The following is a 19,914-nucleotide window of genomic DNA, read 5'->3' on the forward strand; positions in this document are numbered from 1 at the left end:
TCCCCATGCCTCTGGGGTACCCAGCTATGAGAATATCAGTTTCTAGTCTCTCTCCTCTTCTGGGCAGGAGGAATAGAAATAAGCAGAGAGATGCAGGCTACCAGGCTGTGGCACTCACCTGTTCCCTGCTCCTTTCTCTTGCCCTACAGGCTGGCAAAAGGACACAGCTGGCTTCTCGGCTAGGATCCTAGAGCACTCTAGCTTCATAGGTAGGTTCTAAGCAAGCACACCCTCACCTTTTGTGCTCCCTTCCCTAGTGAGCATCACAATAAGTAGGAATCCTGAAGAACCCAATGGGGACCTACTCACCTAGTACTGGCGTAGCCTAAGGCAGTGGTGGTAGGTGCTGCTCTTCTGGCTATAACTCACCTTCGTGTTCAGCTCTCAGCAAGCACCAACAAGAGTTGGATACAGCCCACAGACCATGCTGACTTGTCTGGAGGGGCTCTACCTCCCAGGATCATCATGCAGCTAATCCTCACATGCTCCAAGTCCCAAAGAACTGAGAGACGGGTGTATATGAGCGGCCACCAGTGGCAGGGCCTGCTGGGCAGAGCCATGCAGCAGGAATTCATATGCTTCAAAACTGGTTCCCTGAGGCAGGGCAGCCTGTCTACCTCCCAGCCGAGGAGCCTTCCAGATACACTGGTCAGAGGGCCCAGATACTGCTTCCTTTACTTGGAGGGCCCTAGGGTAGAGAATGTGCCCAGAGGTGTATTTGTGGAGTTCTGCTTCTATGTGCTTAGAAGAAGCCATGGGGACCAGGGATGGGAATATGGAGGGTAGGGCTTGTCACCGGGTGCTACCTTGGGGCTGGCAGTGGGCCTCTTGGTTGGGCCTACTGCTTCCCACTAGTCTCCCTTTATATTCCGTATGGAGCATGCATCCACTAATGGTGCCTGGATTATAGCCAGGAATGGGGATAAGGATAGGGCAGAGCAATGACCAAGTCAAGGACTCTCATCAGAAGCCTGGGATGATTCCTTCCACCTTTTGCTTGAGACAGAATCTGTCCTTGGCCTATAGTTTTACCATGCAGTTGATGCCAGTTGGCCTGCAAGTTCCCAGGGACCTCCCTCTCTCCACCCTCCATCTGCCCATCACTGGGATTACAAGCATATCAGCACACATCCTTTTTACGTGGGTTCTAGTGATCCAAGCTCGGGTCTTCATGTTTACAAGACAAGCACTTAACTGACTGAGCCATCTCCAAGGTCCAATCTTCTCTTTTTAAATATAAACGACCCCAAGCAGGCCTGTGTGCCGCCTCCACCTGGGAAATACAGACTGAGTCTGTGGGACACAATATTCTTGTTTTGAGACAAGGCCTCATTTATCCCAGTCTGGTCTTGGACTCCGTCTGTAGAGGAGAATGACCTTGAACTTTTGACCCTCTTACCTCCACATCCTGAGCTGGAATTTTAGGCCTGTGCCAGCATGCCCAGCTGGAGATCAACCCTGGGGCTTCATGCATGACAGACACGCACCTAATTCATATCTTTAACCTGTGACCTTTCTGGCCTGGCATAATGATACATAACTGTAACTCCAGTGTTCAGCAGGTAGAAGAAAGATAACCTACAGGCTAAGGCTCTGTTGTGCTACATGGCAAGACCCTTTCTAACAAGGGGCACAGAGTAGTTTTGGCTCCATGTAATCTGACACTGCCTCACCCAGTGGCCATGTTCCCATGCATTAAATACGTGACAGGTCATACTTGCACACAGCACAGTGCTTTCTGATGGGTGGTGTTTAGAAATCCTTCCTGTCGTGGAAGTTAGGTCAGCTTTACCTGTGACTCATGCCCTGTGCAATGCCCATACCCAGCTGGTGCCATCCAGTAGCTGCTGGAGCTGCTGAGCTGAGTATCTGGTGCAATGAACCCAAAGCAAGCCAACAGCTAGCGAGCAGCAGCATTGGGTAGTCTCAGGAAGTAGGGGTTACTAGTTGTTGGGGTGGCATGATGGGTACCCCAATGTCTCCATCACTTCTCACAGCCCAGTTCCCCTCTGCACAGAGCCCTTGAGAAACTCCTGAGCCACACATGGTCTCACGCACCTCAACATCCCCTGCAGGTCTAACCTTGATCTAGCTGCCCCAGCACTCTGCCAAGCAGTCCTGCCCAGTCCAGGCTCCTGCCCCTGCTTCCAGGGCTCACCCTTCCCTCACGTCTAAGGCCCCCCTGTCTCTTCTGCTCTTCCCACCCGGGACTCGGCCAATCCAGCAGCTACCAGCCAACAGCAAGTCAGCAACTGTCCTGGAGTCAAAAAATACCCTGTCCTAGGTGAACCACTGCAGGCTGGGAAATGCCAACAGAAGCCCCTGTTGGGCCCTGCCTGTGCTCCTGACCTGACACCGGGAACAGTGAGGAAACATGCTCTTTTTGAGGTGCTAAGCTTGTGCTGGCACACTGGAAGGGAATCGACACATCAACAGTCTTCTCTTTTCCTTCCTTCTTTTCTTCTTCCTTTTCTCTTCTTTTTCTGAGACAGGGTTTCTCTGTGTAGCCCTGGCTGTCCTGGAACTCACTCTGTAGACCAGGCTGGCCTTGCCTTCTGCCTCTGCTTCCCAAATACTGGGATTAAAGGTTTGTGCTTTAATCCACACCAGGAGTGGGGCCCAGAGGGGGCAGGCTGCCCAATTTCATCATCTTCCTCTGTACCCTTCTTAGTATGCCCAGGACCACATGGGATGCTGTTCCCAAACATGTAACTCGTCCTAAGGCCCTGAGCCGGGCTCAGGCTGAGTGCCCTGGTCCCATGTCTTTGCCAGACAGCAGGAGACAGAGCTGAAACACTGGCACACTTGGTGAGACCTCATGCTCTAACCCACAGGCTCCCCTCTGGCCAAAGTGTACCTGATGTAGGTCATCTTGGACAAAGCCGGTTGCTTTTCATGGCCTTGTTTTCCCATTCATACAATGGACAGGTTACACTGGCAGACAGCTGCGGCTACCACCTCAGCCCTTTAGAGTCTCAAAGATAAACTTCCACCAATGGCTACCCGAAGCCTCCTTTGGAACAGGCTGAAAGGAGACTCTTTGTAGGGGTTTCCTTGTGCTTTTGGTTTGTATCTGAAGACCAAGTCCTGCACAGATGAATGTGCAGGTGAGGAGTGTCACTGAAGGAAGGAGCTGAGATCTATTCACTCCGGGCTCCCAGGCATCCCCTGTATAATAGCAGGCAAAACCACTGGCACCATGCCATCCTGGGACTGGTATCCTATGAATATCTTTTCAGGCTTCTTTTTTTTTTTTTTTTTGTGCACAAATGGTTTATATCTAAGGATTGATTGATTGATTGATTGATTGATTGACTGGCTGATTGGTTTAATTTTGGTTTTTTTGAGACAAGGTTTCTCTGTGTAACCTTGGCTGTCCTGGAACTTGCTCTGTAGACCAGGCTGACCTCGAACTCCCAGAAATCTTACCGCCTCTACCTTGGGAGAGCTGCAGCTAAAGGCCTGTGCCATCACTGCCGGGCTATTATTTTTAATAGTCAATGACGTATAAGAATGGAGATAAATGAGAGGAGAAAACCCCATTCTGGGTCATGCCCAGCTGTTGTTCCTGAGTGCACTCCCTTTCTGTCTTCGGTTGGGATCTGGAATTCTGGGGGAAGGGTGGTGTCACAGAATTCACATCTCATCACCCACCCTCTGTGTTCCCCTTGTGGCTTTCTTTTGCTCTGAGTCGGCCTCACAGTAGGTGTGTAGAGACATTCAGCTGGTGTGAGGGTGGCAATGTGCTTTCTACTTGTCACTCCAACTTGTGCCCACCCATTAAGGCGCCTCCAAACAGCCCCAGCGGGCAGCTGGGTCTGAGCTTCCTTGTGGGCCTTTCTGCAGGCAACCTGCCCCATCAGCCCCATACATTCAATGGGCCCTCTACGCAGGTAATCCCCAAGACCTGGTCAACTAACTGGCCCTGTGGTGGCCACAGGCGTCTGTCCCACTCCACCTACCACACCGCCCAGAGGCCTGCGGTTCCACAGTGCATCCCGCCGCCCGAGGTGCCAGCAACTTTGTTGACTGAATTCCTGAACCCGTCCCAACCACCGGATAAAAATAGCTGGCGCTCCCAGGCAGCTCGGAGTCACCGGTGTCAAGATAGTTAGAGGTCCCCGTTCTGGGGACTCCAGGCCACTTGGGCCTGGTGTGGGATACAGCCAGCTAAGCGACCACCTAATAGGTCCGAGACACCGAGGGAGTCCCCTCCCTGGACGAGGGCCTCCTCAGCTCCCCTTGCACTCTCTGGCTTTGCGATCCTGGAACCTCAGGATCCGTCACTTGGTCTCGCGCCCTCTGCTGTGCAGTCCCAGGCGGCGGCCACCAGGGGGCCCTGCCCACTCCTTTTGCCGGCGGCCCTTCCCCACCCCTTCCCACAGCTGTTTCCCGTAGGAGATTGACAGCTGGGTTCCGGGTTGCCATGGGGATATGTAAATGAAGGTGGGAGGCCTGTGGCTCCGATTGGCCCGGGGGCGTCGGCCCCCACCTGGGAAGGCGGGCCCAGAAGCGCGTCTCTATAAAGGCTTGTGCGGCTCAGCGCTGGGTCGAGGGAGGCGGGGCCGGCTGGCAGCGCGGGTGGGGCGCGGGGCGGGGCCGGGCAGGAGAACCCCGAGCGCGGCAGAGCCCGGGGCGCGGCCTCTACACTCTCCAGGCCAGGACAGCGGAGGAGCAGGAGGAGGAGCGCAGGATCGGGGCCCTGCGCCCGCCCTCAGCGGGCCGGGGGTCCGCCCGAAAGGCCTGGCCGGCGGCGTCCCCTGAGCGCAGCCCAGAGTTGACAGCACGAAACTTTTGCTGCGCCCTTCGGCGGCGCGACCAGAGCCTGCGCCCACCGCGGCCCGGGGGGAGCTAGGGGGAGAGAGGCCCGCGGCTCCCCCCACGCTCCCCCGCCGCCCGTCGGGGCGCGGCCGGGCGCGGCAGCGGCGGGGCTGGGGCCCCGGGCGATGGCCGCGGAGCTGGCGATGGGCGCAGAGCTGCCCAGCAGCCCACTGGCCATCGAGTACGTCAACGACTTCGACCTGATGAAGTTCGAGGTGAAGAAGGAGCCGCCCGAGGCCGAGCGCTTCTGCCACCGCCTGCCGCCCGGCTCGCTGTCCTCGACGCCCCTCAGCACGCCCTGCTCCTCGGTGCCCTCTTCGCCCAGCTTCTGCGCACCCAGCCCGGGCACCGGCGGCGGCGCGGGCAGCGGGGGCAGCGCGGCTCAGGCCGGGAGCGCCCCGGGGCCGCCGAGTGGAGGCCCCGGCACTGTTGGGGGCGCCTCAGGAAAAGCGGTGCTGGAGGATCTGTACTGGATGAGCGGGTACCAGCACCACCTGAACCCCGAGGCGCTCAACCTGACGCCGGAGGACGCGGTGGAGGCGCTCATCGGTAGCGGCCACCACGGCGCGCACCACGGCGCGCATCACCCGGCGGCCGCTGCGGCCTATGAGGCCTTCAGGGGCCAGAGCTTCGCGGGCGGCGGCGGCGGCGCGGACGACATGGGTGCCGGCCACCACCACGGCGCACACCACACTGCCCACCACCACCACTCTGCCCACCACCACCATCACCACCACCACCACCACCACGGCGGCTCCGGCCACCACGGCGGAGGCGCGGGTCACGGCGGAGGCGGCGCGGGCCACCACGTGCGCTTGGAGGAGCGCTTCTCCGACGACCAGCTGGTGTCCATGTCAGTGCGGGAGCTGAACCGGCAGCTCCGCGGCTTCAGCAAGGAGGAGGTCATCCGACTGAAACAGAAGCGGCGCACGCTCAAGAACCGCGGCTACGCGCAGTCGTGCCGCTTCAAGCGGGTGCAGCAGCGGCACATTCTGGAGAGCGAGAAGTGCCAGCTCCAGAGCCAGGTGGAGCAGCTGAAGCTGGAGGTGGGGCGTCTGGCCAAGGAGCGGGACCTGTACAAGGAGAAATACGAGAAGTTGGCGGGCCGGGGCGGCCCTGGGGGCGCGGGCGGGGCCGGCTTCCCTCGGGAGCCCTCGCCAGCGCAGGCTGGTCCCGGGGCGGCCAAAGGCGCACCCGACTTCTTTCTGTGAGCGCCGGACCCTGGGTCTCGCCGCCGCCGGGGACAAGTTTGCGCAGGCCGCCCCGGCCTCGGTTCGGACTCTGCGGCCCGGGACGCGCGCTCCGACGGTGCGGCCGCAGTTGCCGGGGGTCCTCCGTTCCGCCCTGCGCGCCCCACCGCGAAGCCCCAGCTCCAGGTACCTACCGCGGTGCGCCTCTCCCGCCGGGCCCCGGTCTGAACGTCTTCGGGGTCGCCGTCTAGACTTTGACGGGGATCCCTCGGCGTCCCGGGAACGGTGAATACTTAGGAAAGCCCGAGCCAGGTCTGACTTCCTCGGCAGCGTCCACTTGTACAGACGTGGGGCGCAGTTCTGCGTCCCAACCTCCGCCCAGCCACAGCGGGGCCGCGCCGCCACCAGCTCCCGGTAGTCTCCGCCGGACCCGCGCTCCTCCGTCTTCTTTCCTTCTGCCTCCGTTTTCCTGTCCTGTTTTTACTCTTCCTCCTTTTTAAAGCGGTCATATTTTCGCAACATTAATATTTATTTTGCTTGGTAATTAAAAAACCCGGAGGAAACCCCTGGTTCCCGTGCGCCCTCGGAGATCGGCGAGTGCCCGCATGTGCCCTCCTCGCTCATTCGCTCTGAGGGGTCCGGCCCTGCCTGCCTTCCAGCCCGCTTGTCCCCACCCTGTTCGCTGCTCCCGTAGAGGAAGCGGAGGAACTTACCTGCGTGTTGGTCCCACTGTCCTGCTATACTCGACTGGGGGAGGGGGGTGGGGGGTGGCCGTGCTCAGCCGGGTTGGGGCTGGCCCGGACTCCCGCGCTGCTATTTCTCTATGCACCAGATCGTATTTATGACTCCTGGGGAAATATATCTTATTTTAACCTTCCAGAGAAGCGAAAGAATTTAAAAAGTAATGCACAGTTCTAGAAGAAAATTTTTAAAGAGGAGGCTTAGGCCTGAACCTCCTGGCATGGGCGGGTGGAAAGGTGTTTTTATTTAATTTAACTTAATTTAATTTAATTAATTGTGTTTCGTTTGTGGAATCTTTTTTAAACCTTGGTTGATATTTTTGGACTAGCTGGAAAAGAGGCCAGGTGGAGGGTGTTCTAAGCTGGGTGCGTCTGCACCGGCTGAGATCTGGGTTTTTGAGGCTTGGCCCTGGTACTTTGAGGCTCCTTCCGTCCTCTGCTGCTCCCAGGTGGCTCCCGCTGAGCCTTCTGAACAGGACGCTAGACAAATCGTTGGTTTAAAAAATGTGTTGTTGGTTTTTGTTGTGTTCTTTTTTTTATTTGTTAAGAAACTGAGGAAAGAAAAAACTTAAAAAAAAATAAATCTGTTTAGATCCAAAAGGCACTGGAACCCGGCTGTTGTGTCTGTGGCTTTCATTTTTGTACGTGTTTCTCTTGGAATAGAAAAATATGAAAGTCTCTGGATTGGGTTTTACTGGAGCTGGCATGTCCAGATAGGCAAGAGCAGGGAGGAATTGACCAAGAGGCAAATAAATGTCTGTCAGTAACCAAGACTGCATTCTGTGGCTAATCTCTTGGAGCTCCTATCGAGGCAGGGCAGGGCAGAGGCAGCCTTGGCGGTGACTCCAAGTACATTGCAGTTGTATCCTGGTGGCCCGAATAGCCCCAGCCATTCTCACTAGCTGTCCCTCCCCGGGGTGGGGCGGTGACCGGCTTCTGTTCTCCAAAGGATGCAAACACAACTTAGGTAGTTAAGAGATCTTTGAAAAATCTCACTTGACTCTCTGGGCAGCTACAAACTTTTAAGTGACAGCTCCCTCCCTCCATCAGAGTAGAGAATAAAGTTCTGAATTTGGCAAGCGTGGGGCCCACCAGGCTCCCGTGTAGATCTCGGTTCTCTGTCAGAAGCTGGAAGTTCTGCATCAGTTGCTCAAGCAACCACAGTCTTGAAAGAATCGCCTGAGTTTGAATCTCAATCCCAAGCCAGAGAAAGGCAGGCCACCTCGGTCCCCCTGCTCCTACTGCCTTAGAATAAAACTCAAGGGAGGTCCCTGTAGGACCTCAGGCTGGAGCAACCGCTCTAGTCATTTTGGGGAGAAAATGTTGGAAAGGGAAGAAACTGGGGGGGGGGGTGAACTATAAGAACTAATCCAATGCAAGGAGAGACTGGCAGGTTCCAGCCCCCCTTGCTGAGGAAATTCACAAAAATTGTCTTCCTGAAAAGGGATCTAAGTTGAGGGAAACTTGACTGCTGGGTCCCAATGACAGGTCCTGTTTAAGAACAGCAGAGTCAGGGCATCTCTGTGTTGCCCCTCCATTATGCAGAGCCCTTAGAGGATGTACAGAGACAGGTCCAGCCTGAGTGATCCCCACTGGATTTCTTCTGGGAAGATGGTAATAGCTGTGTCTGCTCAGCTCTCTGGACACTTGGCCTCTCAGGATCCAGGACGCTAAGGCTTCCTCTGTCTGTGGGTTGCCCTATGATCCTGCCCCATTTGTGAGGGACTTGATCTGAGTTCACTTACTTTCTCTTCCCCTCTCTCTTTAGCTTTTCCTCTAGGACTAGTGATACATGCAGATGAATATGGAGTTCAAAGATGGCCTTTTCTAGAAGTCTTTTGAGGAGCTCTGAAACCCAGGGAGAAAACCCGTATGTGGGGAGTTTCCCTTGACTTTTCTTGTCCTGTGCAGGAAGGAAGTTCTGGCCTGTGCACAAGGCCATGGGTACTCTTACACAAAGCCCCACCACCACCTTCTTCTTTCCCATTTTCTGAGACAGAATTTCTCTGTGTAGCCTTGGCTGTCCTGGAACTCATTTTTGTAGACCAGCTGTCCTGGAATAGAGATCTACCTGCCTTTGCCTCCCAAGCGCCGGGATTAAAGGCAAGAGCCACCATACCCAGTTTAGGGCTTCCATTTTCTAGGGAGGTCCCAGTGTGTTCTTGGGGAACTTGCTGAGGATGGAAGGGTTTCGGACATCCTGTTTCCTAGCCTGGAGGTTGGGGTAGACTCTCAGGGACATTGAGGAGCCTTAAAGTTCTATTTAAGATGGACTTGAGAGTCCTGCATGTACTCAATGTACCTGTGTGTGTGCGTGTGCGCACTCGAACATGCAGATATACGTGCTTGTCCATTCTGTGTTTGGTGTGTAAGGGCAAGAGCAGTACCAGGTATCAGCCAGGACCTATCTGGACCACTTGGGCTAGAGGGCAATGTGGTTACGGGACTGAAGCAAAGGTGATCATAGTACAGGCAATGGAATTAGCCTTCATACAACTTGGTTCACTGTTTGTCCGGAGTCTTGCCTGTGCCACAAAAACTCTGACAGGCACTCATGAGCCTGGTTCTCTTGAGCCTCAGAGCAGATTAGGCCCCCAGTCCTCTCCCATCAGCCATTCTGGTCTGAGGACAAGATGTGGGTTAGGGTGGGGAGATACCTCACTGAAAAGGCTGCCTGAGGACAAGCTCAGCCTACACCCACACCTGCACCTAAGCAACACCCCTCACCCCGCGCGTCCTTCCACCTGCCTCCTCTGGACCAATGGGGACTAAAATGATTGACAGCCAGTCTATCACCAGAGCATAGTGGTGGCCTGGAGGAAGGTTTGGGGCTGCCTCACATTTCCCTGTGGTCTGCAAAGATCGCATACCGCAGCATGGACCCCAGAAGACTAGCTTCACAGAAAAGTCTGCAAACCTGGATCCAGTAGTCGTACTGTGCTTCAGGTAGTCTATCCTGGCCCTGGGTCCTGGCTCTGCTGCTCATTCTGGGCAGTCCACTTACAAGCTCCAGAGCTGCCACTGTGGACCCCCTATCCCACACACCTCTGCTACAGCTGGATGCTGATCTGTACACGGAAGCCCTGAAACCCCCTCCCTGTCTTTTATTTATAGATAGCTCTAAGGCTGGGGTGAAACAAGACCCAAGTGCCCCCAGCATCCCACAAGGAGGGCACACCGTCCCCACACATGTGTATGCAGATAGCCACACATGTGGGTGCAGAATCTGTGCACACAGACATCTCCCAGCCCAGCACGTGCACGAGGCTGACTCCAAGCAAGGGCAAAAGTCTACACCAGCAGATGAAGGCCTACGAGCCTCACACAGAAGCCAAGGGGCAAGCGCAGGGGTTTCCTGTATGATGGTTCTCTGGTGCCTGGCCCTGGGCATGCAGTTGCTGTTTGGATGGGGCAAGCACAAGGAAGAAGCTGGCCCACACTTCAAGCTAGGGATTTTCCACCCACTAGCTGCCCTGGAAGGAATAAGTGTGGAAACTTTGAGCCAGCCATGAAAGTCACAGTGAAGGGACACCAATCCTGCAGGATCTACAGCCTTCTTGATCATCCCCCTTAGGCCCTGTCCTTAGAACCCAGCTGCCTGTTCAGCAGTTCCAGAGGCCATGGAGTCAGGCTAGAAACCAGGGAAGCCCTGTTGGGTGTGGGGACTAGCTGCCACCTGCTCTTCCAGATCCAGACCCAGCCCAGGCCAAGGTAGGATGGTGGGGCACACCATGACCCCCATCACCACAATCCTTCTGCCCCTGCCTCCTGCGGTTCATGTCCTGGGAAAAGTGAGAGATCCTGGAGAGGACACTTGTTTATTTGAGCATTGACTGAGCATCTACTGTGTGATGTGGGCTCTTAGGAGGCAAATCATTCTCGATGTGACAGAGCCAACGCAGAGGTCTCCTTCTTGAGGGGCAGATGTGCGGGATAGAGTGACGAAGGGAGGGGTATGGAGAATGAGAACCAGGATGGAGTAGCCCCGGAAGAACTTCCCGATGCAGAGGGAACTGGGAAGCAGCAAAAACTGGCAGATGTATGGGCAGTCTCAGAGGAATGGATGAGGATGAGCCCCACTTTCACAGTATGACACCCAGTGAGTGTATGAACCCCCAAAATGCTGCAGGTCTAGAAGCCAGAGGAGGAACAGGGAACATTGTGTGTTGGTGACTGGCTTCCTGGAGCTGCTGTGAGCAGAAGGGGGGGGGCGGTATGCCCCATCTCAGGTTTCCTATGGTGGGGGCCAGTGGCTACTCTAGGAGCCCCAAGTATCCTCTAGGGCTCACTGAGGGGTGTCTGAAGCCAGAGATGCATCCCTTCTAGCCAGTGAGAACCAACCTGCGGCAGGGGTGCAGGGGAGAGGAGGCAAGACAGATCAGGGTCTCCCGGAAAGATGTGAGGTGTCAGGGGTCAAAGGGCTGTGGGAAAGTGAGACCCTTGGTCAACAAGAGGAGAACAGAGAGAGACTAGCATCTGCACTCTCTGGCGCAGTGGACTGCCCTGCCCAGGTGCAGGAACACTACTCGGAGCTCACAAACGCTCAGCAGCCCCGCAGCACAGCAGAGCCAGAGTAATTTGCGACTGACTGGCGGGCTCAGCACCTGCCTAATTCACAGCGACACTGCTCAGCTGCTGAGGGCCTGAGCTGTCACAGCCAATTAGCCTGGGACTGGGGAGATCTGTGCTGGGGGCAGGTTGTGGGGGGGGGATCCGCAACCACAGCAAAGGCTGGAGACCCATTTCTTGATGTGAGCATTAAGTCACTAACTTTAATACCCCCCAGCCTGGCTCCTCCTGTGCAGCTACCTCTGTGTTGGCTGCCGTGACTCCAGGCCTATTGTTCTCTGACACCTAAGCCTAATGTCAAGAAGGCAATTAGAATCAACTCTAGCCTGGGGGTGATATACCCCCATTACCTCTGATGGAGCCGAAGAACTCAACTCTGCCACCTTCTACGTCCCTCAAGGCTGTCCAGTGGTCAGGTGCAAGTCACCAGAGACCTGACCTACCTCCCCCACACCACCCAATAGCAGCCTTGTCCTGGCTCACAAGGGCAGCCAGCTATTTCACTCCAACCCTGTCCTCAGAGATGAGCTGGGGACTAGAGGACTCTGAGTGTGCCAGGCATGCTTGGACTCCTTGGAGTGGTCTGGGGGATAGGTTGCTGAGGCAAGGAGGGCTCAAGGACTACTCAATGCCACCTGAGTAGTGTGCTGCTGAGGTAACTCCAAGGAACCCCTTAAGGGCCTCTTTTGGTGGTACAGCTAGCTACCCTAGGCTCCACCCCAGAATCTCCTGATTCTCTGGCAAGACCTCTTTAACCCAAGATAGCTGTACCTAGGTGGAGGCCATCACCAGGTTTCTTAAAGCAAGGCTATCATTGCTACAGTTTGGGTAGTGAGGAGCTGTTCTCTTTGTCTTGCCCACCCACTGCCCCGCCTGTTGTCCTGGTCTTGCCCGACTGGCATCTCCTACTCCTTTGCTGCGGTTGGAGCAAGGGTAAAGTGTCGAAGGCTATGCTTTGCCAAGGCGGGATGTGACTCTGGCAGATATGTCGAGAGGTCATGTGCAGACACTTGCACATCTTGTGTATGTTGGTGTGTGAGGTGCAGACTGGGCTACCCTAGGACCTGGGGCAGGGTAGTATCCATAGGACGTCTTGGCTGAGCGGCAGTGCGAGGGGGCGTGGCTCAGTTCAGAGGACAGAATCAAAGATGCAGAGGTGGGGCCGAGAAAGAGTGAGGAGGAGTGAGGAGGGTGGGAGAGAGACAGAAAGATTGGGAGAGAGGGTGAGGGAGGAAGAAAAAGAGGGGGTCGATTGGGGTTGGGGGAAGAGATGGAGAAGGAAGGGAAGGAGGGGTAGAAGATGGAGAATAGGGGGAGGGGTAAAAAGGGAGGGGCAAGAGAGACAAGGGAGGGCCCAGAGAAGAGAAAGGAAGGGGGCTGGGAGAGAGAGAGAGAGAGAGAGAGAGAGAGAGAAAGGGAGAGAGAGAGAGAGAGAGAGAGAGAGAAGAGGGATGAAAGGCTAGGAGGGAGAAAGCAGAAGAAAGGTGGCTGAGAGGATGGAGAAGGGGGAGCAGGGAAGAACAGAGCCAGAGGGAAGAAAGGGGGGCCTGACAAGGAAGGAGGATTCAGCTCAGGTGACTCACTGGGCATCAGCAGGGCACCTGCTTCTGTGCCCGTCAGTTTTAGGAAGACCGCCAGAGCTCCGAGAAAAAGGGCTGCAGGCTCAGCACCCACAGCAACTTCCAGCTGTCGGATGGATAGTCCAATCATACTAAGCCCTCCCTGTACGACGGGGGTCACCGTTGCCGAGTCCACTTCTATCTGTGTCCTTGGGGACCGAGTGGGCCAAGGGGCCGTGGTCTCAGCAGCGGAGGGTATACATCCTTTACTTACTGGACAGTCAGGCGAAGCCCCCACTTCCAGCTCTGCCACATCCCGTTGACAATGACACTGAGCTGTCCCACCCACTCCATCACAGGGGGCTGTGGTAAGAACCTGCAGAAAGTCTCCCCACAGTCCTTAGGCACCCTGAAAAGCCTTGACAAAGGGGGACACAAAACTGCCGTGCCGGGGTGGCTCCCAATCCGTGGCGAGAGATATATGGGCCATGTTATACTGGTTACTTGGAGAGCTGGGAGCATAGTTATCTCCTGAGGGTAGCTTGACTTCTGCCGCAGACCCGGGAGTTGCCTGTCAGCAGGGATGATGCTTAGCTGAGCTGCGTCCATACGATAACCATCTTTCTGCATTCTGCAGCAGGAGCTGCTGTGTCCAATATGAGCTTGCCCCATATGGGCCCTAACCAGCACACAAAGTCCAGCCCTGACTAGTCTGGGAGTGGCATTCTGGACTGTCTATCTACCCTAACCTCTTAGGGAATTTTTTTTTTTTTTTTGGTGGGGGGAGGATGTAGCTGGTTTGAAGATACTTTGAGACCCTGGACTTGGGGTCACATGGAAATCAGAATTCAGGGAGGCCTGATCTTTAGAACCCAGAGAGAATTACTCTACAGGAATTCACAAGAAAAGCCCAGAGATATTCACAGACCCCCACTATCTGACATATTTTAAACATCAAACCCACACCCACATGTTAAACACTGGAAATGCATCATGTGGTGGCAAACAAGCAAACATTGATTATTCCCACCTTTTCTCCAAAGGCCTTTCTCAGACTCCCGCGCAGCTCACAGGCTGGAGTCCTGGGAGAGAGAGCCATGCAGAGGGGCTTCAGGATCCCTTCTGCTTAGAGCTTTAGTTCTTAGAGACAATGAGAGAGGGGCAACAGACGGGTTTCTCCCCCCCAGCAGTCAGGGACACACCCTCATCTGTCTTCCGGCTTGAGTTACCCCCAGTTTTCCCACATCTTCACTGCGCTAATGCACAGTGAAGAACACGAACTCAGCTAATAGAGTGGAACGGACAATGGCTCAATAGAGCAGACAAAACACATTTTTGAGATAGAATCTCATGTATCCCTGGCTGGCCTTGAACTCTATATAACCAGGGATGACCTTGAATTCCTGACCCTCCTGCCTCTACCCCTACCCCCAGAGCTGGTGTATGCAACCAAACCAGGTTTACTTAGAGTTGTGGAGTGACCCCAAGTCTTTGTTCATTCTTGCCCTGTACTAATTGAACCACATCCTTAGTGTTGCAGATTGAATTTCTGTCTTATGGAAATACAGAGGCTGGTGGTCCAGGACTGCTTTCTGACGTGCTCTGACATCCAGGCTTCTTCCACCTGGGCCTACATTCTCCAAGTCTTGTGGTCCAGATTAGCTGCTTTGACTCCACGCATTACTACATCTGTATTCTGGGAAGGCAAAAGAAACCGTTGCTTCTTGTATTTTTTTTTTTTTTTTTTTTTTTTGGTTGGTTGTTTTTTTGGGGAAAAAATGGGCTTATATAGCCTAGACTGGTCTTGAATTCACAGTTTAGCCAAAGACTTCCTGCTAATATTCCATGGAAGAATTGGGAAGCTGTCATATGTTAAGGAAGGCCCATCCACCTCTATCTTATGGCCAGAAGTCAGCCACATGGCCTTTCTTGGCTGCAAGGAAGCTCAGGAGCCACACGCTTTAGCTGCAGAGTCCTTGTGGAAAGGTCTTAGAGAGGAGAGTGAGTGATCCCACAGTTCCACCCTGGAACTGAAACTAGGGCTTAGGGACCAGGAAGAGTAGAAGTAGGGGTGCAACCCAGCTGAGAGGATGACAGAATGCCTTGGCTCTCCGTGTGTAAGATGTTACCTGAGTAAGGACTGCGGGCTGTGGACCTCCCTGCGTTAGAGAATGCCCCAGACCAGTTAGTCAAAGATGTACTCCAAGACCCTCCTAACCACAACCAAGTTGCTTCGAGAGAACTAGAGCCTGTAGATCAGAGATGGGGGGAGGATGGTGGCTGGATAGAGGGATGCATGGGTGGTTCAGAATGGGCCTGTGGATATATGCATGCATGCATGTGTGTGCATGCATGCATGTGTGTGCATGCATGCGTGTGCATGCATGTGTGTGCATGCATGTGTGTGCATGCATGTGTGTGCATTTATGTATACATGTATGCATGCATGTACGTGCATTTATGTATACATGTATACATGCATTATGTGTGTGCGTGTGCATGTATATATGTGTGTATGTGTGTGTGCATGCATGTATGTGTGTGCATGTATGTGTACATGCATGTATGTATGTGCATGTATGTGTGTACATGCATGTATGTGTGCATGTATGTGTGCATGTGTGTATGTGTGTGCATACATGCATATGTGTATGCATGTGTGTGTGCATGTAAGTATACACCCATGTATGTGTGGATACATGGGTGAATTGATAGGTAGAATGGTGGATTGTTGGATAGATGAATAAATGGATGGGAATATGGATGGATAAGTGGATGTATGGGTAGATAGATGGATAGGTGAATGAACGGGCAGATGGACGGGTAGATGATGGATGTGGATGAATGGGTGGTAGACATGTGGATAGCTGAGTGGAACTAGTAGAGAGGCAAACTGAATGGGAAGGAAGGTATAGAGAGCCACAGGCAACTCCAAGTTCATACAACAGGTCTCCTTCCTGCCATGCCCACCTCTTCCTTCATTGTCCCCTTCAAATCTCACCCACTCATGTCCAGAATGCCTATGGCTGCAGCGCACCTCAGGGCCTTTGTCTAGCTTGTCTATCATTTCTCTCTGCTCTTCTTGTCATCTGATTCACCTGCACCTGTCCTGACTGTCACACTGTTAGCGTGTGTGTTACACTATTGGCTGCTGTGCCTCCCAGAGGGCTTGGCCTGAGGGACACTGGTAAACATTTGATGAAAAAAAAAGCTAGATGGCAAGATGACCAGCAAAGGCTCCTCCCACTTCCACTTAACCACCTCCCTCCGGAACATTGTCCTCATTGCTGAGCTGCTCCCCACGAAACCCTCTGCTGGTTCCTTTTCCCAGGGTAGGCTTGGGCAGCATTGCTGGCCTTGAACTCCTCCCTCTTGTGACTTCCCCTGCTCCTTCTGGTGAAATGACCTGTCTGCCTGCTGACAGTTTCCCTCTGTACCCCTCCCACCAGTAGGGCCTCCATTCCACCTGTTACTACCAGCTTCGCAGCATTTGGAGATTCCCCCTATCCACATGGGATTTGGGCAAGCCTGTCTGTTTGAAGGCTCACTCACCAACTCCGGCAAAGCCAGGAGGCTCTGACATCACCCATGACTGGGGTCCCTTTGAAGACCCGACACTCATGTTCCTACTGCAGGTGCAGCATGTTGGGCCTCCTGGATCATCCCCCCATTTTCTATCTATCAATCTTCTAATCTTGCTGGTTAAACTTTCTCCGACTCTGTGATTGTTTATCTCCCCTCTTCTATTGCTAACTCAGCCACTTCTAGATTCTTTGTCTTTGGGGAGATGTATGTGACCTCATTCAGCCTCAAGTCTTTTATAATAGTCTGGGGTCACATAGCAAGGGCTGAGCACCCTTGCATCCCTCACGATCTGTTCTGTCATTATGTTCTGTTTTTTAAAAATCTTTAAAACTTGTATTTATTTATTTAATGTATGATTGCTCTGCTGCATATATATCTACCTGCATGAAGAGGGCATCAGATCCCATTACAGATGGCTGTGAGCCACCATGTGGTTGCTGGGATTTGAACTCATGGCCTCTGGAAGAGCAGCCAGTGTTCTTAACTGCTGAGCCATCTCTCCAGCTCATGTTCTGGCTTATCAGGCTTCATTTCTTTGACTATTCAGTCTGCTCCATATGGGGGAAGATTTTTATTTATTTGTTACTCTTTAAATTATGTACATGCATGCATGTCTGTGTGGGAGGTGAGTGCACATACATGTGTTCTGCAGACCCTCTGAAGTTGGAGCTCCCAATAGTTGTGAGCCACCTGACAGTTCCTAACATGGGTTCTGGAAACGAAACCCAGATCCTCTCAAAGATCCGTATGTGCGTGCTCCTAACTGCTGAGCCATTTTCCAGCCCCACGTTGCGGATATTTTAATCACCTACCTGTAACCTGATCATGGCGAGCTGTCCTGAATTAGTTACAAGTAAGACACAGCATTATGGCTTCCTGGAGGAATCCAGGTGTGGCGGAGGTAGGGCCTCTCCAACAAGGTGCCAGGCCATGGTCTGGCAGCTTCCTGGAAGTCACTGTTGCCAGTGGCTGGTCCTTTCTCCATGGCTGTGGCTGTGGGAATCTTTCAGGGAAGGCTTCTCCAGCCGTCTTCCTGAGTCTGTAATGTCACTAAATTCCATGTGCTCAGTGAGGGCCTTCTGCCTGTACCTTGCTTAACTTGGTCCCAGGAGTCCCCAGAAGGAGCCAGAGGGAGGGGGTCTGGTGCTGAAACCACAGAGGCCCACCAATCCGAGCCTTGGCATTCTACCCAGAATCCCTTGGCTCTCTGTCCCTTCACCCTCAAGAGTCTCTGCCACCTTCCAGTGACCCTTATTCCCCACAGACTGTACCTCTCTCCAGACTCTACCTTTTTGGTGGCATTGGGAGACTTTTGGGACCTGAGCTCAGGACACTGTGGCTAGAGGATGTCTAAGTTGCTGGGATTTGCAGGACGTGGACATTGTTACAGGTGCCTAGGACAGGGTTTTCTGAAGGCTTTGGAGTTCTGGCTGTGGAAGTTCCAGATGTGAGGCTGAGGAACGGGCTTTAGCATCTGCCTGTAATAGGCCCGAGGCAAGCCACCCTTCACACCACTCTGGGGCAGCCCAGCAGGCTGTGGTGCTAAGGCTCTGGCTGCTGCCCACTAGCCATCCCCTGTACCCATTAAGGGACAATAGGGAATAAGCACTTTCCTTTCTTCATTTCCCCTGCTGTCTGCTAATATCATCTTGATGATAATTTCTTTTAATGGGCTATTTGTGGTAATTATGATACACTGGGTGAGTAATTGTATGTGACTCTGAGCACCCACCATGGGCAATGGAGGTCCATAGGCCTTCACACTCCTGGCCTGCCACCACCCGTAGCCCTGGCCTCTTGGCTCTGCTGAGGTTCCAGGCTCTGCACCTCCCCAACTTCACTGCCCCAAGCTTGGGTGGAGCCATCAGCCTGGAAAAGCAGCATCCTTTCTGCTGAGGATTTCTCCTGGGGTTGAGGAACAGTAAAGGGTCCCTAGTCATAGATGGTGCCAGGGCCCTTCTGGCTTTTCTAGGTGTATCCTGACTAGCCTGTTTGCAGGAATGCATCCCTGCTCTAGTCTAGCTGCAGAAAGCAACGGCACCTGACAGTGCCTCAGCTTGCCTTTGGGAAAGAAGACTGCCCAAGAGAAAGTTCCAAGCACAGCAGGAGTCATGCGAGGTAGACACTGGGAGGACTTTCTCTCCAGCCCTCTTGTGTGGAAGGTGCTTTTGTACCATAGCCCACTCACTGGGCTTTGGAGGCTGGTTTCTGCCCTCCCCTGAGGCTCCTGCCCCTTTGAAAAGTACTGCCACTCTCTTTGCTAACCTATGGTGGTCTTTCCAGGTCTCATCCCCGACAGGCCACCAATGATTGGGACCTCCCAAGTGCCAAAATGCCAACTCCATGGTCAACCGGAGTCCTGTCATGAGGTGTTCTAGCCACAGGGGAAAGGTCAGAAAAGTCTGGGAAGGACCAAGAAACTATCTAGCCTCGACCAGGACCTCTGACTCCCAAATACCCTCCAAGAACACTGGGGTCCTGCCTTCTCTCTGGACAAGGGGAGGCCTTGACACCCTGAGCCCGTGTTCAAGACAGACTGCTAGAGACCAAAGGGTGTCTATGGGCAGAGCTCTGTAGGACAGGGTGGGTTGTATAGGCATCATTCTCAGCCTCAGGTGCACGGTCCCCAGAGCCTCTCACCTCTGCTCTTGCATCAGCACCACTACTTCCTCATCACCATCACCACACCACCAGAACCACCACCATCATCACCATCACCACCATCGCCTCCGCCACCCTCACCATCATCCCCATTACCACCATCACCACTGTAACTACCACCATCACCATCTCCTCCATCCCCGCCCCACTACCACCATTGCCGCCACCACCGTTCCTACTATCACTGGCATCACTACATGTGCGAGGTCTTGGGTTCAATCATCAGCCAATCCCCTCTCCCAACCACGCACAAAGAAGAGCAGAGCCGGCCATAAGATGGCATCCACATCTGCTCCTTCTGTGGTGCTCTATGCATGACGTGATGGGGTATGGGGCTCAGATGACTGTGATGTAGCAACTCTGACCACAGAGGCAGCCCCTCCCCCACTTACTGTCCTGTGGGCGTGAAGGGCTGACATCTAGTTTTCCTCAAAAATATGATTGTGATGGGGAAGGTGAGACCTACTATGCTACTGATCCCCACAAGGGTTCATGTGCTAGAAGCTTGGTCCTCAACAAAGCTACATGAAAGATGCTGGCCTTTAAGAGTTGGAGTGTAGAGGTGGTCCTCAGATTTTGGTGGACTTCCCTATGCTAGGGACACACATAGACACAGACAGACACAGATAGAAACACACACACACACACACACACACACACACACACACACACACACACTGGGTTGAAGAGCTCCTTCCTGCTGTCTGCTCTCCCCCACCAGTGCTGCCAGCCCTATGGTCTTTGATGACCGCTTTTCTCATGTGCCTGTTCTGGTCAATAACCCTCAGC

General features: G+C 53.9%; 1 protein-coding gene across 1 annotated transcript; it reads left to right on the forward strand.

Annotated features, from left to right (window-relative positions):
- The first annotated feature begins 4,601 nt into the window (after positions 1–4,601).
- Positions 4,602–7,376, forward strand: MAFA (MAF bZIP transcription factor A). The gene has a single exon (XM_080939693.1). It carries the CDS (start codon positions 4,947–4,949, stop codon positions 6,030–6,032), a length of 1,086 nt encoding a protein of 361 aa, XP_080795819.1. The 5' UTR covers positions 4,602–4,946; the 3' UTR covers positions 6,033–7,376.
- Positions 7,377–19,914: the final 12,538 nt, after the last annotated feature.

Source organism: Micromys minutus (genome assembly GCF_963924665.1).
Source record: "Micromys minutus genome assembly, chromosome: 27".
Lineage (NCBI taxonomy): Eukaryota > Metazoa > Chordata > Mammalia > Rodentia > Muridae > Micromys > Micromys minutus.

What these genes read in the sequence shown, in the direction of transcription:
- MAFA (XM_080939693.1), top strand. Translation starts at nt 4,947, where the DNA reads ATGGCCGCGGAGCTGGCGATGGGCGCAGAGCTGCCCAGCAGCCCACTG.